The sequence below is a fragment of the Panicum virgatum genome, chromosome 5N, assembly GCF_016808335.1.
Source record: "Panicum virgatum strain AP13 chromosome 5N, P.virgatum_v5, whole genome shotgun sequence".
Lineage (NCBI taxonomy): Eukaryota > Viridiplantae > Streptophyta > Magnoliopsida > Poales > Poaceae > Panicum > Panicum virgatum.
Window position 1 is genome coordinate 33,432,258 of NC_053149.1, and position 27,368 is coordinate 33,459,625.

General features: G+C 47.0%; 4 protein-coding genes and 2 long non-coding RNA genes across 7 annotated transcripts; 2 read left to right on the forward strand and 4 right to left on the reverse strand.

Annotated features, from left to right (window-relative positions):
• Positions 1-6,636: 6,636 nt before the first annotated feature.
• Positions 6,637-9,400, reverse strand: LOC120674743. The gene is made up of 4 exons (XM_039955876.1): positions 8,179-9,400; positions 7,600-8,119; positions 7,131-7,495; positions 6,637-7,031 (listed from the first exon to the last, which is right to left on the reverse strand). The coding sequence occupies exons 1-4, from the start codon at positions 9,398-9,400 to the stop codon at positions 6,637-6,639; spliced, it is 2,502 nt and encodes an 833-aa protein (XP_039811810.1).
• A 4,757-nt stretch (positions 9,401-14,157) lies between these two features.
• Positions 14,158-16,289, reverse strand: LOC120676091. Its single transcript, XR_005675658.1, has 3 exons — positions 15,788-16,289; positions 15,409-15,676; positions 14,158-15,321 (listed from the first exon to the last, which is right to left on the reverse strand). It is a non-coding gene; the product is annotated as an uncharacterized LOC120676091 (long non-coding RNA).
• Positions 16,290-17,292: 1,003 nt separating this feature from the next.
• LOC120676885 (protein FAR1-RELATED SEQUENCE 5-like) lies at positions 17,293-21,022 on the forward strand. The gene is made up of 5 exons (XM_039958220.1): positions 17,293-17,785; positions 18,054-18,315; positions 18,424-19,775; positions 19,872-20,150; positions 20,285-21,022. The coding sequence occupies exons 3-5, from the start codon at positions 19,332-19,334 to the stop codon at positions 20,771-20,773; spliced, it is 1,212 nt and encodes a 403-aa protein (XP_039814154.1). The 5' UTR covers positions 17,293-17,785; positions 18,054-18,315; positions 18,424-19,331; the 3' UTR covers positions 20,774-21,022.
• On the reverse strand, positions 20,893-21,992 carry LOC120676887. The gene is made up of 5 exons (XM_039958221.1): positions 21,817-21,992; positions 21,556-21,701; positions 21,407-21,453; positions 21,199-21,288; positions 20,893-21,109 (listed from the first exon to the last, which is right to left on the reverse strand). The coding sequence occupies exons 2-5, from the start codon at positions 21,696-21,698 to the stop codon at positions 21,006-21,008; spliced, it is 384 nt and encodes a 127-aa protein (XP_039814155.1). The 5' UTR covers positions 21,699-21,701; positions 21,817-21,992; the 3' UTR covers positions 20,893-21,005.
• A 188-nt stretch (positions 21,993-22,180) lies between these two features.
• On the reverse strand, positions 22,181-24,511 carry LOC120671986. 2 transcript variants are annotated; one of them, XM_039952268.1, is made up of 6 exons: positions 24,398-24,511; positions 24,126-24,215; positions 22,902-23,630; positions 22,632-22,793; positions 22,340-22,477; positions 22,181-22,242 (listed from the first exon to the last, which is right to left on the reverse strand). In XM_039952268.1, exons 2-6 carry the CDS (start codon positions 24,201-24,203, stop codon positions 22,240-22,242), a joined length of 1,110 nt encoding a protein of 369 aa, XP_039808202.1. In that variant the 5' UTR covers positions 24,204-24,215; positions 24,398-24,511; the 3' UTR covers positions 22,181-22,239. The 2 variants fall into 2 exon arrangements, with proteins under 2 accessions (XP_039808202.1, XP_039808201.1); XM_039952267.1 differs by having other exon boundaries at positions 22,187-22,239.
• Positions 24,512-25,052: 541 nt separating this feature from the next.
• On the forward strand, positions 25,053-26,996 carry LOC120676876. Its single transcript, XR_005676014.1, has 2 exons — positions 25,053-25,156; positions 25,299-26,996. It is a non-coding gene; the product is annotated as an uncharacterized LOC120676876 (long non-coding RNA).
• Positions 26,997-27,368: the final 372 nt, after the last annotated feature.

Genomic DNA, 27,368 nt, shown 5'->3' on the forward strand with positions numbered 1-27,368 from the left:
ATATGAAACGAAATCAAACTCTGGAGGATACGGCTTTTGATATAAACGCGACCCACCCATATCAATCCCAAGTTTAGATTTAAGCACACCGGCCAAATCCTCTTTAAACCTGTTGAAATCGGCCTGATAAGTACTGCTGGCCGATGTATGTGAAGAGGCCGAAACACGTTGCATGGTAGGACCGGTGTAAGTCATGTTTGTGTTAGGAATCGGCCCTCAGTGAGGTCCAGATCCCTGCTGTGATGTAGTATGAGGCCCGGCATGCATCACTATCTCATTAGTTCAGCTAGGGACGGTCAAACCGGGAATAGAAGCGTGTGGTGCAGAGGGCACTAGACACTGTCCCATTGGACCGGTCTGACCGGTCGTGTAATTGGTCTGACCGCCCGCACCTGTCTGACCGGTCGAGGAGACCGGTGGGACCGGTGGCGCGTGGACAGTAGATGGCAACGGTGTTTGCCCTGGGAATGAGTTCGGCAGCATCCTAAAGAATTGACCCTGGGTAGCAGATGTGCCAGCCGAATCCGTTTCTTGAATATAAGTGCGATCCTCGACACTTTTCCCCTTTTTAAGTGCCTCAATCTAATCATTGAGCCCAGCAAAACTCTCTCCTGCAGCTACTTGCGCGGCGGATATTTTTGAATCTACCAGAAGAGAGAATTGCTTGACTAATTCAGAGGGATCATTAGGAAGTACCTCGACCTTGTCTTGGTTCAGCTTGAATGATGGCATCACGAACTCCCCGACCCTCTTGAATAGGCCTCCTCACTCCTTCTTGAATCATTAAAGGAACTGCTCTTTCAGGTGCTCTTCAGCGATGAGGTAGGCCCTGCTCGTCTTCAGTGAGTTCCTCCATGGTCGCCTTGATGACGTTGTCATTGTGAATTTCACCATGAGTACCCATCTTTCCGGAGAAGTTAGATTAGATCGGTTTTAAAAACCAGATTAATCTGTACCCCAGCGGAGTCGCCAAAAAGTATGTTGACGCAGAATCGCACCAACACACTCAGATACGCTAGAACGCACGGACGATCGTAAAACCGATCAACAACCACGAAACCTTGGGCAGACCGGTCTGACCGGTGCAAGCAAGGCGTCGCCGGAAACCTAGAACAACGAGCTCGGGAGGGACCCCGTCCGAGCACGTGAACATTGGGTTGCTCTGAGGTTAGCAGGCCACTCAGAACATCTTCAAACAATGTCAAGACGAAGGAAGAAAGCAATCTAGGGGTGGAAAAGGCTAGGGTTTGAGAGATAAAAAGTAATGCGATTTTTGTATTAATTCGATTGGCAATAACCTCAATCGGCCTTAGCCTTTATATTTATAGGCCGGGGAAGACTTACCCCTTCACGAGTAAGATTACATGAGGACTCTTTACAAAAAACCTAATTCTACTCGGACTGTATAGACCAGACCGGTCTAACCGGTCGACCCAGCCGGTCAGACCGGTCGGTCTTGGCAGGTGCCAAATTTGGCTGTCAACAGGTTCTTTTTTATTTCTGAAAGCTCTGATCAAAATGATGTTTCCATACAGCTACCCATCATGCAAGTTCTGCATTTTTGTGCTATTAATCATTTTGCCAAATGAGTTTGTGAATTCTTGTTCTATCATATTTGAATGTTTAGAATCTGCACCTTGGTCTATCTGCAATGTATGAGCCAAATGGTCTTTCCATACACAACTTACCATTGTGCTATCCTGTTAATCCCATGTGCCAAATGAATCCCTTCAGTCTTGTAGATATATGAATTTGCAGAGCTAAACATTATATTCCCATATGGTCATTTTGCGTGTTCAACTAGGGAATGGTACAAATGTTGGATGCCTTTGTTGATGACTGGCTAAGTTTTGATTTGGATGAATTCAAATATGCCCCTGTAAAGCTGCAGCTATACCAACCCCATCTTATTTACCAGAGAACTATCTTCTGAAATATTTCTAGTCTGGCCATATTGATCAATGCCATATTTGGGCCACCCCAGTTTTATAGTTTGATTCTCATGCACCCCATGTTGGTAAACTGACCCATATCCTCCTTCACCGAGAAGGTTACTTGAACTGAAATTTTCAGTAGCTCTCCTTAGCTCACCAGAACAGAATACATTAGGTCTGCCAACAATATTGTACAGCTCTACAAACATCAGAAAAGATGAGTTTATAAACGTAACCTCTTAGCTTGATTAAGAATGCATTGAGATTTGTTACCATGGCATATCATTGTTGGTGGAGAGTGTCTCCGGAACGGACGGATACCACAACAGTAATGAATAAACACGTAGGCAAGGAGAAAGGGTTTTCTCTCTCTATTCCATCTGTCCCATCAATGAACATTAAAGGGGGTATTTATAGGTAGCGTTACACCTCTTATGTACAATTATTCTTCTACACCCTTACAACGGTCATAATCCTGGATGTACACATAATTTCTCTTATACAAGTTGAGTGCACCACAGCTCAGACGGGCCCACTACTTCAGATGGTCCTCTTCGGCCTTCTCGATGAGGACCACGTGGCCTTGTCGCTTACTCCTCACCAATGCTCGCACCGTCCGGCCTTCACACGTCTTCGGCTTCCGACCCGAAGATAAGCGAAGGCGGAAATCTTTTGTGCACACTTCCGAGGTCCTCGCGCGTCCTCGTCTTCCTACCCGAAGATAAGCGAAGGCGGGAATGTTCTCACCGCCACGTCTTCGTGAACCTTCGGCGAACGGACCGAAGGTGGTGTCCCCAACAGTAGCCCCACGGAGCCTCGGTCCGATCCTCGAGAGGGGCGCGGCTTCGAACCCGTGGACGCCGTCGGCGTCCCGAAGCACCACCCTTCGGGCTGGGCACCGCGATGGTAGTTGACGAAGCACAGTCTGTGTCAACCTGCAAGAACTGTAGTGTCGTCGAGGAAGGAAAAAATTTCAGGGTTAAACCGTTAGTTCGTGCTAAAACTCAGATTTAAAATTCGATGGGAATTCCTATGCTGGTTCGAGGACTTCGAAAAGACGGAGTTACCTCCCGGTCTCTTAATCTTGGACAAGTAGTGCGGGGCACGGTTGTCTTTCCACCTCGCGGCGCCACCGGTGCTGGGCTTCTCTCGGTCGGCCCCTCCTTTAAATAGCGGCTCCGCGAGCTGTGTGTATTACCTCTCATCGCATTCTGCTTTATAGCATCCTCGCTTCTCCCACCGCGAAGGTTCTCTTTGAGCTCGTTCTTCGTCGAGCTCCTTTCACGCAACACTTCAAGAGTGGCGACCTCAGAACGATCTAGATCTTCGGAGATGGCTCCGAAGAAGAATCAATCGGCTCATTGACGCCATCCTGCACCAGTCTCCCCTGCAAAGCAAAGGGGACTCTGAAGACGGCGGAAGCGAAAGCAGCAACCGCCCCACTGCCGAGGAGCCGCCCTTTGCTGCTCCTCGGGAGGCGACACCCCTAAAGGCGGTCCCTCCAAACCTGGACCTCGAGTTCAGCACCGCTGTTGAGAGCGACGATGAAGTAGGCGACGAGGAGGTGAGCATTGTCATCGACTCCCCCCGTCGCTCGCCTGCGCCGCGCGAAGCCTCGGCCTCCGGCAAAGATGCCGCAAAGACGCCCGAGCGGAACACGGTGTCCAGCTCTAGGACGAAAGCGAGCGGTGGCGAAGATTCGAGAAGAACGTCGGAAAGCAGCAGCTACTTCGTCCGCAATGCTAACCCCGAAGTTGTTGCCGCGGAGCTTGGAGTGAAACCCACGGCCGTGCATCTTGGTGGTAACATCGTCAAGTCCCTTCGCTTCAAGAGCCGGGATCGTGAGCGTGAGCTACTGGCGGAGGCGGGTGGCTCGTTTTGTTTCCCTCTAATGGAAAAAGACTTGATGGGGAGTGGCCTGACAAACATGCTGGGGAGCGCGCAAGATCTGTCGCTTAAGGCCTTCATGGCTGCACGCTGTGCCGCTCGGCAGTTGGCAGCCGAAGAGGGATCAAAGGCTGCTGTCGCAGATTTCGAGGCGAAGGTGGCCGCTCTGGAGAAAGAAAAAGAAACCCTACAGTGTCGCCTCGACAAATCCGCTGAAGAAAAGGCGACCCTCACCACGGAGCTGCTGGCGACAGCTGATCGAGCGGTGAAGGCGGAGGATGCAGCAAAGGCTGCGAAGTTGCTCGCCGACGACGCCGAAAAACGGCGGACCCAGATGCACAAACGTTTCCACTCGTTCAAGGAGTCAGTGAGGGCTGGGGCGACCAAGCTTCAGAAAGAGCTTCTATATTTCCTGAAGAAATACGGGCTTGATGCTCCTGACGTCCCTTTGGAGGACACCGTCGGGGTGGACGACTTCTTCAAGTGGCTCCGCGCATGTGTTGCTATGCTGGACGCAGGGGCTCATTTCAACGAGCATATAAGCGTTGTTGTCGCCGTTCGCAAGCTCAGTGTTGCGGTGTATAGCTTGTTCCCTTCCGAAGCTGCCGGCGCCAGCACTGTAACGAAGGCCCAGCTCCGTTGTCTCTGCGACGAAGGTTTTCCCTGGCCCGGAGAAGATGCAGTTCACCCGGAGGTGCTGCCCGCCCTTGCGAAGAACATTGCTAAAAATTTCATGGACCACTTCTTCAAGGGCGAAGACCGTGCCATCGTGCGTCGTGAAGTTGAACGAATGAAGGCCCAGGTAATTTCTTCACCCCATTCTTTTTTATGTTCCTTTTCTTCGCCCTGAAATGCATCTTGAGATCTTTGAGATTTCATGTTTTTTAGCTGCAAGCCAAAGCCGACGCTGTTGCGAAGGCCATCCTTGCCGAAACGCCACCTGCTGCTGCTGAAGGTGGTGGCGTCCACCCCAGCGGAGGCGCTACGCCGCCTTCTGGCGAGGGTGGTGACGAGGGAGCGGGTGGCGTGGGAGGAAATGACGGCGGCGGTCGTGGATCCACCGACCGAGCCCCGGAGGCCGAAGACCAAACCATGGGGGGTTCTTCTCACCCTGCAGCTGGCAAGGTGTGAGGGCCGTGATCGTGTGACAGTACCCTTTTGTGTTGTAATTATGATTTTTTGGGAACTAACACCTTCGGTGCCTGCGCAGGACCCTGCGTTGGCCCCTGCACAGGTGACCGAAGGCGTGCTTCCTCGCAAACTCAATCGAGGGGATTTCTATGTCGCTGGTGCGTCCTGGGCAAAGTTCCATATTCGTTACCCTTCAGTTTCATTTGAAGAATTTTGGGCGGATAGGGTGCGTGTTTACGACCTTCGGAACGCCGATACGAAGCATTTGTTTTGCCGAATTTCAGCATGATCCGGAAAAACATGCGAAGATCCTTGCTGACCGCGTGCTTCATTGCGAAATAAAACGGATTCTTCATACCGATAGGCCGTATAGTGCTCCCGCCGGTCTCCGTGAGCCGAAGCCGGAGCCGGTGGACGAAGAGCCCCTGTCGCCTCATTAATTTATGTACCGACGCAAAGGTATCTTCGATAAGAGCTCTAGTTAATTTGCGTTGCCCTCGGTTTCAGGGGGGGCGACTTCAAAGCATTTCTTCGATGGACAGCCAAAGAAATAATAGATGTGGCGGTCCGGGAAATCATATCTGAGGTGGACTGACTAGTCTTCGAGGAAGAGGCAACGGATGTAACTATGTAATTTATTTCTTCGTGCCTTCGCGCGAAGTGTATCTTTGCGGTGTAATAAATCTGTATTGTCATAAATTATGTAATTTTTTGGCATTTGTCCGACTGTGCACAAATATATTCTGCGAAGCGCAACCCCCCCTTTGCGCGGGCGAGGTTACAAATGCCTTTTTGTTCGTTCATCTTCACCGGCGTCGTGCGTGTTTCTTATTTTGCGAAGCGCCACTCCCCCCTTCGCTCGACTGGCGGGGATGATGACTGTGAAACGTGTTTTATCCCCTCCGGCCTCTTGTTTTAATTATGCACGCCTTTGCCTTCGGCTTTGCTCGTGAGGAGCTGCACAGGGTTCTTCGGCTCTTTTGCCGGTGAGGTCGCGACAAGACTTTCCGCCTTAGGCTTAAGGACTTTGTTAGGGGACCTTTGGCTCTTTAGCCGGAGAGGTTCGTGCCTAGCCTTTGGCTTTCGCGCGACAAGACTTTCCACCCTTCGCTTTCATGCAACAGGATTTTGTTAGGGGACCTTCAGCTCTTTAGCCGGAGAGGTTCAAGCCTAGCCTTCGGCTTTCGCGCGACAGGACTTTCCACCCTTCGCTTTCATGCAACGGGATTTTGTTAATTTCTTCGGAAGTGAAGCTAAGAGGAGCGAATCCCTTAATCGGGGTTGCACCTCGTGCTTACTTCTTTCAAGCATTATGGCTTGTACTTCGTGCCGATGACTCCCCTCTTCGCTTTGACGAAGAGGGATAGATGCTTCGGCGCCTTTGCAGCATGCCTGTTCCTTCGAGACTCTTTTGTGGGGGCCTTATTTATATTTCACAAGGGGTTACATAGGGTTCTGCCTTGTTAAAAACCTCACACCTTCGGCGCCCGAGTGGACACTCGAAAGCTTCCCCCGTGAGGAAAAGAGTACGGGCCCTTCGGTACATTGTGCGGATTTACACATGAGAAAAAGGGAAAAAAAGCAAAAAGAAAAAGAATTTGCCCTACAAGCCCCTTCGGTTATTTCCCTCCGGTGGCTTTTACGCATTTCCTACACATAGTACTTTCTGTAGCATGTCCTTGTTTCATGAATAAGGGTCTTCGGTGCCTTCTAGCGTGCGGAGCTTGCAGACCTCTGGTTTTGCCATAGATGCGACGATAAACGGGCCTTCCCACTTGCTGTGCATCTTGCCCTTTTGCTTGGCCTTCGGTATTCTTCGAAGCACCAAGTCGCCCTCTTTGATGTTTCTGGGCTTCACTTTCTTATTCTTCCACCTTCGTGTCTCTTCTTGATATTTTTCCAAGTTGATTGCTGCTTGTATCTTGCCGGCTTCGATTGTGTCAATTGAGGGCTTGATATCTTCTTCGATATTTTCTGACCCTTTGGCTGTTCTCCAGGATTTGAGTTTGATTTCCTCGGGTGTTACGGCTTCTTCACCATATAGAAGCTTGAAGGGGGTGAACTTTGTGGTCCTAGACTCTGTTGTGTTGATAGACTATATGACCCTCGGCAGCTCATCCGCCCATTTCCCCTTCGGCTGCTCAGTGATGTTTTTCTTGATGCCTGCGAAGATGATGCCGTTGGCCCTTTCCATCGCGTCGTTGGACTGCGGGTGGTAGACCGACGCGAAGCATAAGTTGGTGCCAAGTTGAGTGGTGAACTCCCTGAAAGTTGCGCAGTCGAACTGCTTGCCATTATCCACTATAACCTCCTTCGGGACCCCGAAGCGGCAGACGATGTTCTGCCAAAAGAATTTTTGCAGGGCTCCTGCTGTGATGTCCCTGAGTGCTTTGGCCTCGACCCATTTGGAGAAGTACTCTACCGCCACAGCGGCGTACTTGTAGTTTCCTAGAGCTGTAGGCAATGGTCCAACAATATCAATGCCCCATCGCGCGAGGGGCCATACCGGAGGCAATAGCTGCACCTCGTCGGGTGGGAATTTGCTGTATGGGGCATGTCTTTGGCAATTTGGACATGTGCGAACCACCTCGTGAGCGTCCACCACAGCCGATGGCCAATAAAATCCTTCACGGAAAGCTTTGCCGACCAGGGCCCTCGTTGCGATGTGCGAAGAACACATCCCTGCATGTATCTCTGGTATAGCTCTTCGCCTATGATTCTGTAATTCCTGGCCCGAAGTGCCATTCTCTTCTCTTCCTTCTCATCCTCCGGGATGAAGTGTCCACGAAGGTAGGCCATTATGGTTGCCCTCCAGTCTTCGCTGGTTATGGCATTGACAAATTTGGCTGGTTCTTCCGCACAATTGACGGAGGCCTGCTTTAATGTTTCGAAGAACACATCTGGCGGTAATGAATCGAACTGCGCTGCCGCCTTCACCAGTTGATTAGCTTGCTTATTCTTCGTTCTGGAGAAACTGCGGATACTAAACCCGAGGAAGTATTTCTCCATGCTTCGCACTGCTGCCAGGTACTTCGCTAATTCTGGCTTGAGAGCCCTGTTTGACTTGTTTATTTGGCCTATAATCAACTCTGAATCAGACCTGATCGTTAATCTTCGCGCGCCCAGCGCTCTTGCTTTGCGAAGACCCAAGAGAAGGCCTTCGTATTCTGCGACATTGTTGGTGCACCCATTGAAGTCAGTCTGACTGCGTACTTCAGTTGCGTACCCGAAGGTGCTATTAGGATTGCTGAAGCTCCTGCTCCGTCTCTCTGGTAAGCCCCATCACACTCAAGTTGCCATATTGCTTCTATCTTCGGCTGCTCTTGCGATGGTGCTACTGGGGTCCAGTCTGCGATGAAGTCTGCCAAGACCTGTGACATGATTGCTGATCTGGAGACGAAGTCAATGGTGTGCTCGGCTAATTGCGTAGCCCATTTGCCTATCCTGCCAGAGGCTTCTCTGTTTTCAAACATATCCCGAAGTGGGAAAGAGGTTGGAACCTTGACTTTGTGGCTCTGGAAGTAGTAACGAAGCTTGCGTGCTGCCATGACCACCGCATATGCCATCTTCTCCATTTCTGAGTATAGCAATTTTGACCCGTTTAGGGCTTCGGAAACAAAGTATATAGGCACCTGTGTCAATGCCCCTTCGATTGTGCGCTCTTCGACGAGAGCAGCACTTACGGCTGCACCTGATGTGGAGATGTATAACAACAACTCCGCCTTCTCCGAAGGGCTGGACATGACTGCCAATTTCTCAATGTACTGCTTGAGGTCTTCGAAGGCCTTCGCCTGCTCTTCGCCCCATTCTAAGTTGCCTGAGCCTTTCAGTGCCTTGAAAAATGGAAGGCACTTCTCCGCAGATTTTGATATGAATCGGTTAAGCGAAGCCAACCTGCCTGTTAACTTTTGCACCCCTTTTCTTGTAGTTGGCGGCTTCATCCGCTTGATGACTTCTATCTTCTCCGGATTTGCCTCAATTCCCATTTCGGTTATCATGCATCCCAATAATTTGCCTCTTCGGACTCCGAAGACGCATTTCTTCGGGTTCAGCTTCAAACCATGACGGCAAAGGTTCGCGAATGTTTCGCGAAGGTCTTGGATATGATCCTCCCTCCTCTCGCTTCGGACAACAACATTGTCGACATATGCAGAGATGTTCCTCCCTAGTTGATCTCCCAGTACCTTCTTGATCATTCTGTTAAAAGTGCATCCGGCATTGCGGAGGCCCTCTGGCATTCTCACGTAGCAATATGTCCCGAAGGGGGTGGTGAAACTGGTCACCTCTTCATCTGCCTTGTTCATGAATATCTGGTGGTAACCTGAGAAATAATCCAACATACTGAGCATCTCCGAGCAAGCTGCTGCATCGACCAGGGTGTCGATTCGTGGTAGTGGGTATTCATCCTTCGGGCACTCCTTGTTCAAGATTGTGAAGTCAATGCACATTCGCCATTTCCCGTTCTTCTTCGGTACCATGACAACATTTGCTAGCCACTCCGGGTACTGGACCTCGCGGATGACGCCCGCGTCCAGCAATTTCTATACCTCGGTCTGAGCCGCTTTATGCCTTTCTTCGGACATTGTTCTTTATCCCTGCTTTACTGGTTTTGCCTTCGGGTTCACCCTGAGCTCATGCTCGATGACCTCTCGACTGACCCCTCGCAGATCCGAAGGGGACCAAGCAAACACATCTTGATTGTTGCGGAGAAACTGTATAAGCCTGGCCTCTTCGGCCTCTTCAAGCCCTTTTTCGATGATCACCATTCGGTCGGGCACATCTTCGCACAATGGCACCTTCTTCGTGTGTTCCGCCGGGGATACCCCCCTGACTTCTCTGGCTCTTCGCTGTTTGCAGCCTCATTGTCCTCATTTGGTGTTTCAATGACATGGACATTCTTGTTGCCAATTGATGCATTGTCTTCGCATCTTCTTGCTTCTTCCTGGTTGCCGAAGACTGTGACAATTCCTCCGGCCGAAGGTAGCTTCATGCATAGATAGGACTGATGAATTATTGCTGCAAATTTAACCAAGGTGTTGCGCCCGAAGATGGCGTTATATGGGTAGTTGATGTCAACTTCATCGAATGTTATTGCTTCGGTTCTTTGTGCTGCTCCTTCGCCGAATGTGACATTGAGCTCTATCTTGCCAAGAGCTTCGATTCTCTTGCCTCCAAAGCCAATGAGTGGATACTGTGACTTGTGCAGGGCTGTTTCTATGAAACCCATTTTTACAAAGTACTGCCATACGAGGATGTCTGCGGAGCTCCCATTGGCCACCAATATTCTCCCTACATCATTCCCTGCGAAGTGCACTGAATTCTTGCCGATGTTGGCCCTGATGACGAGAGGGTCATTATGTGGGTAGTGTTGCAGCCGAAGGTCTGCCTGTGTGAAGGATATTGGGACATGCAACCAAGTTATTCGGAAGCATTTGCCCTCGCTGACATGAGAAACTGTTCTGAAGTACTCCTTGCGCTGCCTCTTTGTCTCAAGCACTGGTTCGTTGGATCCTCCGGAGATGGCGTTGATGATGTTCACCCTGCTGCCTGAAGGTGCATCGATTGCTCGCTCTGGAATCTGCCCCGGCTCAAGTTTCGGAGGTGGAGGTAGATTTGTTGTGTCGCAAGACAATGGTGTGGAGCTTCTGGACCATGTTTGACTGTACTGCGGAGGTGGTAGCATTGGTACTGATTGTTGCGGAGGTGGTGCATACGATAGCGGGTTGTAATTGAAAACTGGGTATGACACCGGCCAATTTGGCGTAGGAGCCCAAGTGGTTGCCGTTGCCGAAGACTGTGGTGGGAACTGCGAAGTATGATTAACTGGCTTCGCTGGCTAGGAGTTCTGCCGATCAAACTCTTCTTTTCTTTCAATGGCGAAGGGGCATTCATTTGTCCAATGGCCTTTGTCCTTGCCGTGGAAAAAACAGAATAGGATTTTCTCTCTTCGACCTCCGCTATCTCTCCGGCTTTTGTTGTGTTATTCCTCACGATGGTGACGATCATCGCGATTGGACCTTTCTTCATGGCGGTCCCTCTCGCCTTTCCCCCGGTGATGGTGTCTGGACTCTCGGGGTTCTTCTTCGGAGACATTGTTCACTGTTCTCTTCTGCTTTGGCTCATCTGCGTGCCATGGTTTTGAATGGGATCTCTCACTGCTTCGCGACTTCTTCTGCTCATGCTTCTCCTCGAGCCTTCTTCTCTTCGCATGGTTGGATATGCAATACTCTTGCATAATCTCGAACAACTTCGTCACTGTCTTCGGCTTACGCCGGGATATGTATTCTCCGCATGGTCCTAGGTTGATCCCCTTCACCACAGAATCGATGATGCTCTAGTCGGCGACATTGGGTGCTCTTGCGCGAAGCTTCATGACGCTCTGAAGATATTCTTGCAAGGTCATGCTACCTTGCCTCAGATCGTGAAAATCACAGGATGTGACTTCGTCGGGCCTCACAACGCAGAAACTTGCACATAGTTCGAAGCGAAGCTGCTTCCAAGACAGAATGGTTCCTGGTGGGATGTTTGCATACCAACACTGCGCCAAGACCTTCAATGCGAGGACGAGCGCCTTCACTTTACACGCGGTACCTCCTCCTGATGCTTCTATGGTGGCTTCGTATTTGAGGAGGAACTCTTCGGGGTCTGATTCCCCATCGAACTGCGGCAATATTGCTGGGATGAGGCGATGAGGCCACTGCACCTCCTCCATCTCTTCGGACAATGGTGATATTCTTTGATGCCTTCTTCGGTAATGCTCCTCGCCGTCTGACTCAGAATGGTCAGAGATCTCCTCCACTGGCACGAACTTTGGGCGGAACCTTGGTGGTTCTTGTTGCCGCGGGTTGACCCCGATCATCTCCTTCTGTGGTGGTGGTGGTGGTGGTGGTGGTGGTGCCTGCAATTTCTCTAGATGCAGCCGCTGGGCACGGAGCTTCTCCTGCATTGCCTTGCAGCGAAGCTCCTCCTCCCTCAACTTGTTGTACTGCTCTTGACTCTCTGCTTCGATGAGCATGGTCTGCTTCCCCTTCGCTCTTCTCATCATCTGTGGCTCCGAAGGTTCTGCTTCCAAGGCCTGCTGCTGAGCCCTTCGCGCCTCTTCGATGCGAGCATCGATATGACGCATCGCCGCGATGTCTTCGGCTGAGACGCCGAGGTCCAGAAGGTTGACTTCAAGCTGGCCATCTGCAAGGGCGTCGACGGAGACGCCGTCACTGCTAGTCCCGTTCGCCTGTGTTGCTGCCGCTGCCCTGCGAGGGTGTTGTCGTCGTCATCGTCGTCGTGTCCTCCGAAGTGGCTACGGTGGTTCCTCTCTTCTTCGTCGCCATGTGGTGTATCGAACCGACGGGTGGGCGCCAAACTGTTGGTGGAGAGTGTCTCCGGAACGGACGGACACCACAACAGTAATGAATGAACACGTAGGCAAGGAGAAAGGGTTTTCTCTCTCTATTCCATTTGTCCCATCAATGAACATTAAAGGGGGTATTTATAGGTAACGTTACACCTCCTATGTTCAATTACTCTTCTACACCCTTACAACGGTCATATTCCTAGAATATTCCTGGATGTACACGTAATTTCCCTAATACAAGTTGAGTGCGCCATAGCTCAGATGGGCCCACAACTTCAGATGGTCCTCTTCGGCCTTCTCGACGAGGACCACGTGGCCTTGTCGCTTACTCCTGGCCGATGCTCGCACCGTCCGGCCTTCGCGCGTATTCGGCTTCCGATCCGAAGATAAGCGAAGGCGGAAATCTTCTATGCACACTTCCGAGGTCCTCGCGCGTCCTCGTCTTCCTACCCGAAGATAAGCGAAGGCGGGAATTTCTTGTGTTCACTCCCGATGTCGGCTTCAATGTTCTCACCGCCACGTCTTTGCAAACCTTCGGTGAACGGACCGAAGGTGGTGTCCCCAATAATCATTTACCTTGTTGCTACAATATACAGAGTCCAGCAAGTGCTACTAGTCCAGAAAGTTCATTTGTTAGAAATAATGTCATCATACAAAATAATCAGTATATGTGTTTGACTTGGACTCTATGTTAGGTGGTTCTGAACATTCAGCATTCATAATGGATATAGAGAATTAGTGTATGCCTATCTGTTGGTTCCATCATCAGCAATTCTGTTGGAGAGAGAGAAATTTGAGTTCGAAAGAGAGCTGGAAGAGGACAAAATTATTGCTATGGATTTGAGCACAATGGCCTTTGAGGAACAGCAGTATTTCCAATATCGTAAGAATAAGATTCTAGGAAGGCGTTTGAATATCTAGATTTCTTCACAATTCAGTTCAGGTTCAGTTCTGAGATTCTTTAGGTCATGTTTAAGTTCAGTTTAGTTGAGTCTATCGTTGTTTACCTTTGTCGCTCATGAAACTGTTTTTATCATCTGGATGGCCTGGATACTATTGTTTACGAGCTATGGGTGTAACTATTTTGTTCTGGTGAAGGTTTGCTGCTACTTGAATCATCTCCTGATCCTGTGTGCACTCTTTCTGTCAAAAGTGAACATGTGTCCATGTCTTCCTGCTCACGAAATTAACTTGTGTGCTTGTGTGCCTTGTGAATAGAAGATTATGATTATTTCTGACCTGTGCAGACATAAAGCTGATTATTAGCAGAAATGTATACAGCTATATACATAGTACTTTCAGAGCTTGTAAATGTCATGCTAAGGCCTGCTGCTAGGGCCTTTCTGCTAAGGCCTGCTTACTGCACAACAGTGCCAGTACCCCATGGTGCTTTTGATTTGTCCCTGAGGACCATTACTGCAAGGGGAAACTCGGTGACCTCTTCCCTTTTGTTGAACCTGATAATGTTTTGCGGGACTGTGAAAGAAGGTGAAATTTGAATTCTATATGAATAAAAAACATGTTCAAAGATCATGTGTACCGAGAGTCCGAGAACCCTTTTTCTGTGTTCATCATTGTGTACGAAGTTGAGATCCTACAATAATAATCATATGAACCGGCAGCAACATCTGAATTTTGTCTCCACACCATGACAGAAATGACAGTAAAATAATACTCGACACTCAATTTGGCTTACAGACCATAGATAATTGATTAATACTACAATACACACGGAAGATGCCATAAATCGATTCATACACACTGAAGCACATATAAGGCATCGTCGGACAAAATAATACTTCATCATGCTATAGTCATCAAATGAAATATAAATTTTGAAGAAAAAGCACACTGATTAAGTAAGAGATTAACTGCAGCTAACACAAATTTTGTCCTTCACACAACTAATTATTTCGCTATAGATAACTCTGCAGTTCAAACAATATTCAACCTTGTCTAATTAATCAAAAGAGTATAAATCAGCTGGGTGGTCATTCCATAGGTGCTCGATCAAATCTGCCTAAAGCCGAGTGTGGGTTTCCTTATTTTTGATGTTTTTGTAATTCTGAATGAAAGCTTCTAGTTCTGGCGCTTCATTATGGGATACTGTCACCTTTGCTCCCATGTCGTCATAGTCGCAATCATATTTATCAGTGTACTCATCTCTCTCATCTTCAACAATCATATTATGCATTATGATGCAAGCCCTCATAATATTTTCTAGCGACTCTTCATCCCACAAGCGAGCCAGCCCACGAACAATAGCAAAACCGAGATTGTAGGACCCCAAATGCCCGTTCAACATCCTTTCTACAAGCTTCTTGTGCCTTTGCAAAATATTTCTTTTTATTACCTTGAGGCTCTGGAATAGTCTTCACAAAAGTGGCCCATGACAGATATATGCCATCTGCAAGATAATAACCCATATAATAATCATTGCCATTGATGTTGAAATTAACTTGTGGACCTTCTCCCTCAGCAAGCCTTGCAAATATAGGAAACCTTTAAAGCATATTGATATCATTGTGTGAACCAGGCATACCAAAGAATGAATGCCATATCCAGAGATCTTTAGAAGCAACTGTTTCAAGTATTATTGTTGGCTCCTTTTTATGTCCGTGGTACATACCGTGCCATGCAGTAGGACAATTTTTCCAGCTCCAGTGCATACAATCTATGGACCCAAGCATACCAGGAAAACCTCTGCTTGCTCCAATTGGCAGTAATCTAGCGGTGCCCTCTTCATTAGGCAATCTCATGTACTCCTGTCCAAAAATTTCAACAACAGCCACGGTAAACTTTCTCAAAGCTTCTAAGGCGGTACTCTCACCAATACAAATATACTCGTCCAAAGCATCGGCCGCGACGCCATAAGCTAGCAGTCAAAATGTCACCACAACCTTCTACGGACAAGATAGACCTAGGGTACCGGCCGCGTTCGTCTTCTGCACAAAATATTCATCATGCTCCTCAATAGCATTCATTATGCGCATGAATACATGTCGTTTCATCCGGAACCTGTGTCATGACACGATTAAAAAATTAGCTACATTTATAAAGCAAGCTATTAAAAATAACGATAGAAATTGTAGGCACAAATACTACCTGCGTCTAAAAGTCTTTGGTCCGAAAGTAGGTTTTTCTGAGAAACAGTCTTTGTAAAGAAGTTCATGGTGTAGTAGTCTTTCACGATCCACAACAGCATGCCCCTCGACCGAACCAATTCGACCCGGATGATTAAGCGTATCCTCAACTATCAAGTGCGCGGCACCAAGAATAGCAGCTTTCCTCTCATCATCCGAAGAGGAAGAATCAATGATTTCATTCATTACAAATTGATTGGATTCATCGTCTGAATCCATACTCTAGGACGCTGTTGTCCAAGCAAGATTAAAGATTGGATCAAAACACAGCTTATCAAAAAATCGCTTCAATGCAGTATAGAATGAAAAGGCACTACGTTGAAGTTATACGGTCACGATACCTCAAATCATTTTGATCAAACTTCCAGCGTTGCCGATCATCCAGGTCCAGGGGCCGTCGCCGATGATCTTGCCCTCCACGTCCAGACGATGCAACTTGCAGTTCACGTCCAGGCGTAAAGTTTCAAGGTGCAGCGGCACTCACGTACAGGGGCCGAGCATCACGTACAGGGCGGCGGCAAGAATCAGGGGCGGCGGCAAGAATCAGGGGGCGGCGGCGCTCACGTCAAGCCTGTGCTGATCGATCTCGGTGGGCCAACGATGGAATTGGTTGGTGTGGACTCACTTTTAAATATAGCAATTATATTTTACCAGTCTTTTGGACTACTACATATAATAAGGTGCTTTTCTATTTTTACTAAGAGGCTACAATCTCTAAATTTAGCTAACAAAATAAAATAGCTCTTGGAGATGCTGTTAGATCCATATAAAAAATTTTAGTGTTCGATCAAATCACAAAACACCATTAAAGAAAATATTTCTGCCTAAATCGTTTTTTTTCACCGCCGCGCCTCCTACCCGCCCGCTGTACCCACCTCCAGTCCCGCCCGTGTCTCCTCCTCGCCTTCCCCTCGCGATGCGCCTCCCCCTGACGCGCCGCAGGCGCCGCCTCCTCCCCGCCTCCGCCCGGACGAAGTTCCCATGCAGTGACTGGCGCTGACACGTGGGCCCCACGGCACATGGGCCCACACGTCAGCGGCACAACTGCACATGCAGTCACCGACGCCTCCGCCTCCCCAGACGCTGCCTCCTCCTCCCTACGACGCCCCCTCCTCCCTCGCGACGCCGCCTCCCCCAACACCCTCCGCCCAAACTCGCGGCCCTTGGGGCGCCGGATCGGACCCTCGACCCCAACGCCGATCCAGAGCACGGCGTGCCCCGCCACTGACGCACGCCGCGACGCCGGCTCCCCGGGACGCCTGCTCCCCGCGACAGCGGCGCACCGCTTCGCCGCGACGTCGGATCCCGCCTGCGACGCCGCCGCACTCCTCGACGCCGGCTCCCCGTCGCGGCACCGCCGCACCCCGTGCGTGCGGGCCGGCCGCCGTGCGGCGCGGCACACCACCTTCAGGGGCGGGTGAAGGGGCGCAGGTCCGGCCACCGCGCCTCCCTCAGGCCGTCGAAGCTCCACGCGCCGGCGGGACGAGCAGCGGCAAGCCCCGACGCGCCAAACCCTAGAGGTCGTGGGAGCGGGCGCGCGGGGCCGGGAGATCGACGGCGCGGCGGTTCTCGGCGGCGCCGCTGCAGAGCACGAGAGCGAGAGAGGGGGAGAGCTCGGCAGCGCTGCGGCGCTCAGATCCGGCGCTGAGCCGTCCCGCCGGCCCTCACCACTGCCCGCCTCCTCCCGTCGATCCGAGAAGGCCGCTGCACCGTCGCTAGGCCCGCCGCTGCCATCCGCACCGCGTCCGGTGCGACGTGCGGACCTCGTGGCGACTCAGGTCAATGCCGCCCCAGCCGAACCGCCGACCTCCGCGCAGCCGCTAAACGTGGATCTTGGCTCGCCCAAATGTTCTGGTGTCCTATGGTGGACGTACCCACCGTCATCGACGATTCATATAGATGCGAAGAGATTCGTGCCAGTCCTAATCGCGGGTGGAGAAGGTACCGTCTTTATGGTGATGTGGAGCTAAAAAGTCAATAGTTACGCAGCTGACCACAGCCCCGTTCACACATAGCAGCTATTGTGGTAACTTGTAGAAGGGGAAAGGTTGACGGCCGGAAGTGATTTTCTGAACGCGGTAGTGGAGTACTCTAGAAGCTAACTGGTCAATATATTACAGTTGGCTGAAATCAGGGGATATATGCTCGGTGGTAATTCATCGGGAAAGCTAGGCATACACTGTCCCTCTTGCGATTCAACTCCTTTTTAGATTGGAAGATTTGAATCTAGTCATGGAAATTGAAGAGCTAGAGGAGGCGGAAGGGGATCACACTGATCCCGTCGTCGATTGTGAGATTGCCGCTACGGGCAATATTTGTGTAATTAAACAAGCGAGGAGGTTAGAAATATATCTATGTTTAATTTGTCTGCTTTCAATTTTATTGGAATGTGGTTGCTATATCTTTGTATCTCTGATTTTGTAAGTTATATCCGCTCTGCTAGCTCAATGTTTTGTATTATCCAGGATTCACTAATTTATCCCCTCAATCCATCTTGCTAATTTGGCACTTCTTTGTTTGAACAATCCATGTTTGCGACCGCGGTAATTTCGTAGATATCAGTTACTTTGTTCAGTATGTTTATCTTTTTCGAGTTTGGATATGTAGAAAAATTGCAAGGGACGGGCCGAGTGCTCGAATAGCTCCCAATGAAGAGAGCGCAGTTGGACGTGCGCTTCGTCAAGCTGAGAGGCATCCTGGTCAGCCAATATTCTACCCACATGAAGGAACAGTATTTAGTAGCTGTGAAGAGGCTAGAGATTTTTTCAACTTGTACTCTTGGGAAATCGGGTTTGGAGTTCGGTTTGGACGGAGTAACAAGAATAATAAGGGATATACTACTAGACAAGATATTGTATGTTCATGTGAGGTAATTTGTCTCTTTCTTTATTTAGTTTCATGCAATCCAGAACGCTGTCTAAGATGTTTTGTAGGTTTCTTTGAAATTATTATCTAATAATGCTGTATCGAACTGAAGGGTTCTCCTCGGCATGATAATTCTGCCTCAGTAAGGACTGGTTGCAAAGCAATGGTAAGGTTGCTTAGAACAAGTGATCACGGGTGGTATATTAGCAGAGTTGATACAAATCATAATCACAAGTTTTCAGAAGGATATGCAGAGAAGAAGCAATGGCTGTCACACAGTATGATTGATCCAACAACGAAGCATTTTATTAAGAAATTAAGAGATAACAATATCACGATTGGCAGGGTGTGTAGCATATTAGGAGTGTGTAGCAGCAGCCCTATGAATCCAGTTAGGAAAGAAACAATTAGGTCGCTTTGTGCTAAGGTAGCACGAGAGAACATGGCTGATGATATTGGCAAAACGCTGAAGCTGTTGACTGAAATGAAGAGCAAAGACCCTCTAATGGCTGTTAGGTTCAAGCTGGATAATGAAGGCACAATTATATCCATGCTCTGGTGTTCTGGGAAGAATATAATTGATTATAAGAATTTTGGTGATGCGGTGACGTTTGATACGACCTATCGAACTAATTTGTATAGTTTGCCATTTGGGATTTTCATAGGTGTGAACTCACATTTTCAATCAATTATATTTGGTGGTGTCCTTTTGACAAGTGAGAAAGCCGAAGATTTTCAATGGGCATTCGAAAACTTTGTGGTTATAATGGAAGGTTTAGCGCCGACGACAATATTGACTGGTTAGAGTACTATACATGTTTTCATAGTTAATCGATTTTTGTGTTAATCATCTGGCAATTTGATTGATAACATTTTCTTCACTTTTGCGCGTGTAAATTTGATGTTAAGAAAGCATATGCAATTTCATCCTGTTGTTTTATTATAAAGTGTGATATTTAATTTGATTTATGTGCATGTCTAAAGTTTTCTATATCGTGTGTTTTAGATCAATGTGCGGCAATGGCCAAGGCTATCAGGGTTGTCATGCCTGGGACACGTCATCGATGGTGCCGGTGGCATGTGCTTAAGAGTTCTAAGAAGAGGCTAGGTAAAGTCCATGGAAAACATAAGAAGTTCAAATCAGACTTTTATAATCTAATCAGTAATGAGTTGTCTGTGGAGAAGTTTGAAAATTCGTGGAACAAACTTATTGAAAAGTATAGTCTTCGCAAGAACAAGTACATGCGGCGGTTATATAGGTATAGGGAAAAATGGGCAAAACCGTACTTCATGGGTGTATTTTGTGCTGGAATGACAAGTACGCAAAGGAGCGAAAGTGCAAATCATATGCTCAAGCGGTATATACAAAAGGCAGCTCCTATGCACTTGTTTGTTAGTAAGTTTAATGAGTTTTTATCTGACCGAACAGAGCAAGAGGCTCGTGAGCAGCACGTCACAAAAATGGTATGTTTTTACATTTTTTTTTGTGATTTCTCATATGAAATTGTCATTACTCATAAATAATGATGCTATTTTTATGATGTTCTATGTTATTGACAGGTTTCTAGGAAAATGAGAGTAGGTGTTCCAATTGAGGAGCATGCAGATCGTATATATACTCGGGCCATGTATGAGAAATTTTATGATGAGTTATTTGAGGCTGGCAAGTTTCGTGTTTTGCGTGAGGAGGGAGCGCAATGTTACACAGTTGAAAGAGCTAGAGTTAATAGTGTTGATGAGGATGAAAGATATGTTGTATATGTCAATGGAGAGGAGTCTATTTCTTGTCAGTGCGGGTTCTTTGAGCACATTGGCATGCTTTGCCGGCATGCTATCAAGGTTTCTATCTCTACTTAACTTTTTTTTAGATTAGTTGCAATGTACAACATACATCTATATCTGGATTTAATACATTGTTTGATCATTGTCATTGTAAAATGTACTCTGAGTTTTCACATGGTGTTATATGTCAGGTCCTTGTTTACCTGGAAAGGCAAGAGATACCAAGATGTAATATTATGCGTAGATGGACAAAGGAAGCTATTGTACATAAACTACATGAAATCGAGACTTCAGTAGGTTCAGATGTAGATGAAATGAGGAAGAAGGCTCTGCTGCTGCAGACTCTGCAGGTAGTTCATTCAAATTCAGGTATTGATGAGCAAATGTTCAGGAATGCAATGGATGCATTGAGGATGATGCCTGCGCTTCAAACATCTGCTGGCACAATTATGCAAGAGGACAAGAGGACAGTAACTTTTGGTGATTTGGAGACACCTGCTGCATGCCCTCCTAGGACAATGAAGGGTGGTCGTCCAGCTAGTACTGGACTCAAGGCATGGTTGGGGAGGTCTCAGAAGAAAAGGAGTGCCGGGAGGCCTACTAGGGACGATGAAACTCAGGACTGGCCAGAGGAAGAGAGGCCTGCTAGGAAGAAGACAAAGCGTGTGTCTGATATATGACAAACTGATTATGTTATTAGTTATGAATGTCTCTTGTTTAGCATTTGTGTGTCTGTGTAAGCCAAACTGGTGGCATATTTGTGTGTATGTGTAAGCCAAACTGAAGGCATATTTGTGTGTATGTGTAAGCCAAACTGATAGCAGATTTGAGTGTCTGTGTAAGCCAAACTGATAGCAGATTTGTGTGTCTGATGAACAAAATTTCCTATGTGTTCAACTCAATATATGTTTCCTATGTGTTGTGCCAAACATATGTCTTTTTCTTCTGGTTGCTGATTGAATCGTCGAAGATCGGTGGCCCCCTCGATCTTGTCTTGTCTCCTTGGCTACTGTTAACTGCAAGGATGAATAAGCTTAGTTATAATTGCTGCAGTTTGCAGGACTTTTGTTCAAAGTAACGTGGATGTATATGGAGATGCTCATACCGGTATCTGTCTGCAGATCAAGAGTGCCTGAATCTTTCTGTGGCAATGGTGTAGTGTCGAATTGTATGTTCGGATGATAATCCTTGAGAGCTGTTGTTAGCTTACCATTAGTTTGATCCATTGTAGACTAAAAATGTGCAACTACGGATGCTGCGCAATGAATCTCTAGTTGTATATTGCCATCTTTGGTGTCAAGTTGGAATTTTACCTTTGAGTAATGTCCCAGTTGTAGATGCAGAATGTGGGATAAACTCCCTGACATTGTATTTGGTATTAATTAATAACATTGCCTCAGTTGTGAACAATATTAAAGCTGACTCCTGGGGAATATAAAGTGATATAGTGATGAGCAGATACCTTCTTATGGTTGCATCTTCATCCCTTGTTATGGTTGCCTGTTCATCCTTGCTTAAGGTGCCTCCTGGGGAATATAAAGTTGACATTTGGTTTTGTGGATTGGTATGATGCACGTGCTGCTTAATGTTTTCTGCTGGCTGCATAATCTGGGGGGGTGGGGGGACATTGATGAAAGAACAGTGATTAATAATGTTTTCTATCTGACAAACTGGTAATAAGTAGATGTGTCTCTGAAATTTTTGCCCATGTTTTCAGCAGTACCTCTCGGCCTCTTCTTACATTTGCAGCTTTCTAGATTGGCTGACTCAGCAGAAATGGTGGATCTTGCTGGCTGGATCTCGTATTCACATATTCTATGTTGCCATTTAGAGCAAACAAACAATGAGGCTTCATCCAGCATCTTTGAAATATCACACTCTGGCATGACAACAATAAATTTATGCAACCTTATGAGATAATTTTTTTGACATATGCAAAACACAATCAAATTGGCTGAACTTTTCTTGTTTTTTTTTCAAAGCTTTTTGTTTGTTTTTACGACAATAACATACCTATCGATCCTATTGCCAGCTCCCTGCATGTTGTGTAGCAGAATCCTCTCGTGAAAGGCTCGATTATTGTTGATAGAACTGATGCTTGAAGGGTGGTTGCATTGATTCCTGGTGCTTAACACCTCAAATTCAGCTACTGCAAAAAACAGAGCCCCTGCAGCCTAATACACATGGATTTGCCATAACTACTGTTATTTATAGTTCTATATTTTAGATTTTGTTCATTTACATACCTTCATATGAACTCCAAGTGCACGTGAGAAGGAGCATGCAACTTCCCATAGGCCTGGCAAAGTAGTGCCTATTTTTCCCGCACACGCGCTGAAAGACTGGCATGCCCAAGAGTAACATATTCCAGCGGCCTCACGCAGCTGTAGGCATTATTTGTTTTTCAAGTTTGTCAAATTACAGATTCAAGTAAAGAAATGCTGCAGGAACATTTTGTTTTTTTTTCATGAAGGCTGGCAGATCTAATATGTATTATTTATGCAGGGGTATAGATACATCTTTTCTGGTTGTACTGACCTGACTTCTCCCATACTCAAAGCCGAGGTTGTCTGGTTTCCTGCTTAAGCTGTCAGCAAGAATCATTGATTTCAGCTCTTCTGCTGCGAAATGCTTGATTCGCGGGAATGATGAATGCTCCATGTTCATTACTCCAATATCTATACTGTCCAGGTACAGAATCTGTTTGTTGTTATTTAGAATTATATTCAACGTCATCAGGTAATGATATGACATTTAATTATACTGACTGCTAATTTATAACTTTGGCAAAGTTAGTGTTGTAGCTACCTGTAGGAAGACAGAGCACCCTGTAATATTGGAAACCTTGTTGCCTACTTGTAGTTCATTCTTCAGCTTGACAACTGCTTGTAATAATTTTCTGAGTACATACTCGCACCAGTCGAAATCTTTGATGCTTGCTGGCTCAACCAGAGCGCCCCAATATTCCAAAGAGACATAGTCATACTTTGATCCAGGAGCTAGTAAAGTTGACATTAGATATATTACAAATGCAACTTTAAATGCATCCTGTTCTGTATCTGTCATAGTGCCACTACACTGCTTCTCGACTACTTCTTGTGCTGCCTTTATACTTCGATTCTCCCTTGCGTCTGTTCCCGGGTAAGACTTTTTGACCGTAGGAATTATAACCTTTCGTGGCATGTTACAATCCGATACAACCTTACCATGGCAAGGTATTCCGAATACTTTCTCCACGTCCGTTTTGTTAAACTTGATTCTCTTACAGTTATTAACTACAATTGTCTGTGACAGAGGATCTACTCTGCTCATTAGCCACACTGCAAATCTGCGATTGATATTCTTCAGCGGAGGGAATAACAGAATCCCTCCGAAACCGATTGATCTGACCAAATCCCTTTTTTGTTCGGTGAATGATGATATCACATCGTACACTTGTTTAATTGATGATCTTGTTGAACTGACAATGTAGTCGTCTTTCACGGCTGGGTGGCGAACCTCAGTGGTATCTGTTTGACATCTTTGTACAGGGAAGAGCTGTGATTTTCAATTGTTTAACTGATCAGTCTGAATGCATATGGAACTTAGTTGATCATGCGGCATGAACTACTTTCGCCACAAATATAACTAACAGGTTGTATTGGTTGTAGGCAGTTGAAGTATATAGCTGATAAGTATGTACTCTAGTTGGATTATTGTTAAATTCTTTTATGCCCTTGGGGATTTTACACATCATATACTTTGTTTCGAGGCGTTTCATGGTGGCAGTATATGTGGATGTTGCTAGCAACCCTTGTCTCGAGTAAACTCGATTTGCTACACATTATATTTTACTTGAAAGACTCGTCACAGTAAGAGAAGCATAATATTTTTGTAAGCTCCCACATTTAAAGGCACATGAATGTAAGATAAACACTCCCTTATCCAACATACTCCCCAAGTCCAGCCCATCTTTCATCTTCTACTCTATCAATCAATATGATGGATATACATATTTTTTTAATTTCAACTACAGGTACAAATATGACTAACCTCGAGAGCCTCATTGACCTGGTCTGCAGCATTTCGGCGACTTCCAGATCCACGATTCCGTGCAGCATCGTTCCTCATTACTGCAGAAGCCTAACAAATTTGTGCCTTAGTCGCGCGCTTTCAAGGAATTACCAGTCGATCTGGATTGGTAACCATATTAATTTCATGTTTTATGCGGAATAACACAGAGAATCATTATGGAGGGCGGTTTGCCCCAACCGAAATCTATTTGGGCGGAGAACAGAGTTCGTGAAGAAGTACAGTGCTCTTACCTCCTCGCGAGGCGATGGCGTCGCGCTTCTATTCTTCACAGCGAACTGATCTGAAATCAATTTTTCTAGTTTTTTTGGTAATCCTAGGTAGCCTGTACGGATTTGCAGGGCGCTGCTTTAAACCGTCCACAGTGGAGGGAGCAAATGAAGGAGCAAATACACTATTTGACACTACAGATGTACTGTTTGACACTGTAGATAGAAAGGGCGTGGAAAACGAAGAGGAAGCAAATTTGCTCTTGCTCCCTCCGCTGTGGTCAGCCTTGCGCGCTTGCGACGGAAAGTTTCGGGGGAGTTGAGCGTTTGAGAAGAAGCACAGTAGTATTTTATTATCCCATAGTTCTGCTATGCAATAAATGCTGTGATATCTTTTCACTGTTTGTTTCCTCACTATGTCTGCTATCAGGTGTGAACTCATCCGGACGACATTGTGGCTAAGCACCAAGGTTAACTTAACCTTGCCCCAGGGCAGGTCACAGCGTTTCCTTTGCACGAATCTCAGAACTCAAGTTGACGGGGATCCCCAAGGGTGGGTACGTCCGCCATAGGATACCAAATCCTCGAGTGTCCTATGGTGGACGTACCCACCGTCATCGACGATTCATATAGATGCGAAGAGATTCGTGCCAGTCCTAATCGCGGGTGGAGAAGGTACCGTCTTTATGGTGCCATCGGCAAGGAAGGCCAGAAGCAGCCGGTACGCCCCATGTCCATTGACACGATTGGGCAGAGGATCTCCCGGTACAGGGGTATCACCAGGTTAGATGCTCACCAAGATTTCCTCCTTTTCACTCTGTCATCTCTTGTTGTATTTGTTTCGTCTGTAGGCTTCGTACGGGCAATGCTTTGCCTCTTCAGTTCCGAGTCATATGTATGCTTTGCAACTCCTCCGTACCCAAAGAGGACGAGCCCATTGCAGGAGCCTAGAAGGTCGATCTTCTGGATCTCAGGCGATTCAGTGAGGAAGGAGAACGAAGCGTCGACGAGAGGCGATTGGTTCTCGTCTAAATGAGGTTTGCTGAAGACGCTTGCCATTTCGTCGGTAAGATGTAAGTAAGCTGCAGCTCATTCTACTCAGTTCATTCCATCCTCGCGCTCTGCTCCCCGCATGCTCACCATGTGCTTGATGAAAAGCCGGTTAGGATTCCCAACAATATTATTATGATAATATTTGCTGTTTTCGAGCATATGCAATATTTTATTGTCAACAGAGTGGATAAGGAGCCAAACTTCCACTTCTGCCAACTATGAGAGAAGTCAAGCATGGATTGGATGATGGCGTCTGTTTAATGCAGTCATGGGGCTTTCCTGTTGCAGGCAGTCAAGTGAGTTGAACGCTAATTATGATCCTCAAAGTATTAGTCCAGTGCTTGTTGTGTAAATCGTTATGGTTTAGACGACACATGGCATTATTGTAGTCCTAGATTGCTAGCCCACCGATATAGGTTGCAACATTGCTGTTCTGTGGCACTAAGCCCTTCATGTGTGAACTCTGAACTTTTATGTCCGTGCCACACTTGATCTGCTATAGACATATTACAAATGCAAGTTCGCATCGGTCAATTCAACACGAGCTATACATTTGTTTCTTTGCTAGGTGTGCGTAGTTGCTTGGTATGCTTGCTTGAATCAAATTTAGAGATGCAGATTAGTCTACCATTGTTCAGGATTGGAGGCAATTAATTTAGGAATGGGTACACAGGCCACCTAGCTTCCATTAGTACTACAACATTAGAGGGGTAGAGGTAGACCTAAACTGACGTGGGATGAGTCGGTTATGAGAGACCTTAAGGATTGGAATATCTCTAAAGAGATAGCTTTGGATAGGAGCGCTTGGAGACTAGCTATCAATGTGCCTGAACCTTGAATTTATTTCTTTCGGGTTTCATCTCTAGCCTACCCCAATTTGCTTGGGAAAAAAGGCTATGTTGTTGTTGTTGCGGTGGTGGACCTCTCTTCCTCACCTCTTCTTCTCAAGATGGCGGCCGATGTTCTTTCATCGTCCACGATGTGCTTCGGCTTGGGTGCCGGGAGCCGGCTCTTGTGGCAACAAAATTTCACGCCCCTTAGGAGGATTGGTGGTGGACCTTGCCTTGCTGTGAGTCGTCTTCTCCGACGGACGGAAGGCCGGCGGCGAGGAGCTCCGGCGGCTTTGGGAAGCGTCTGGTGGTTGGGGATTGCAGCTTGTAATTTCCTTTTTCTCTAGGGTGCTTTCTGTAAATGTGCGGGGATGTACTGTTTCAGGTCACCGGTTTCGGTGATGGCAGATTTGCTTGGTGTCTTCCTTTTTCTTCGGTGGCAGAAAGAAGAAGACGGAAGACACAAAAAAGGAGTTTCTCCACTTCGCCTGCAGGAGTGTTGGCCGCCATTCTTTGGGCTTCTGTTCTCATGTTTGTTGCTGGGTGTTTGCCTGTGCACGCCGAGTGTTTGCCTGTGCGGCCTTCTATGCGAAGCGTCATATAGGTCTGAAGTTGAGAATTTAGACTATACAAGACTTTTAGATGATCATGTTGTATTCCAGCGTGCTTGTAACCTGATGATGTACTCAACTATGGTCTAATATATTCCTTCATTCGTCTAAAAAAAAAACTTTCTTCCAGCCCAACTGCTGTTAATATAATTTGATGGTTAATGAATTTCTTGTAAGAATATCTTTGTACGAGACCCTGGATGAGAATGGAGTGGATTGCTACGTTTCTAACAATAAATAATTTAGTTGTTTTAGCGGAATTTAGTTGTTTTAGCAGTCATTCAATGTAATCCAACTTTGTTTTATTATATTAATTTTGAGTCTCATGTTATTTTAAATATAATTATTCTTTATAAACATGTGATATTTTTAAATATAATTTTTTTAAACACGTGTATGTGGCACGTGCACCTCCACTAGTATTTATACATAGTTGTTTTAGGAGAGTGGGAAAAAAAGGTGTCACTAAGCCTGACAGGACTAACACTACTGCTTGATCCA

Coding starts and splice junctions, on each gene's coding strand:
- LOC120674743 (XM_039955876.1), bottom strand. CDS start 9,400: ATGTGCATTGACTTCACAATCTTGAACAAGGAGTGCCCGAAGGATGAA. Junction 7,496..7,599: donor ACATCGCAACGAGGGCCCTG/GTCGGCAAAGCT, acceptor TGCCCCATACAG/CAAATTCCCACCCGACGAGG. Junction 7,032..7,130: donor CGCGATGGAAAGGGCCAACG/GCATCATCTTCG, acceptor TCAACACAACAG/AGTCTAGGACCACAAAGTTC.
- LOC120671986 (XM_039952267.1), bottom strand. CDS start 24,203: ATGAGGAACGATGCTGCACGGAATCGTGGATCTGGAAGTCGCCGAAAT. Junction 23,631..24,125: donor AGGTCAATGAGGCTCTCGAG/GTTAGTCATATT, acceptor TGAAAATCACAG/CTCTTCCCTGTACAAAGATG. Junction 22,794..22,901: donor GGTGCTCTGTCTTCCTACAG/GTAGCTACAACA, acceptor AACAACAAACAG/ATTCTGTACCTGGACAGTAT.
- LOC120676887 (XM_039958221.1), bottom strand. CDS start 21,698: ATGCAGCCAGCAGAAAACATTAAGCAGCACGTGCATCATACCAATCCA. Junction 21,454..21,555: donor GAAGATGCAACCATAAGAAG/GTATCTGCTCAT, acceptor ATACAATGTCAG/GGAGTTTATCCCACATTCTG. Junction 21,289..21,406: donor AACTGGGACATTACTCAAAG/GTAAAATTCCAA, acceptor AGCTAACAACAG/CTCTCAAGGATTATCATCCG.
- LOC120676885 (XM_039958220.1), top strand. CDS start 19,332: ATGGCCAAGGCTATCAGGGTTGTCATGCCTGGGACACGTCATCGATGG. Junction 19,776..19,871: donor AGCAGCACGTCACAAAAATG/GTATGTTTTTAC, acceptor TGTTATTGACAG/GTTTCTAGGAAAATGAGAGT. Junction 20,151..20,284: donor TTTGCCGGCATGCTATCAAG/GTTTCTATCTCT, acceptor GTTATATGTCAG/GTCCTTGTTTACCTGGAAAG.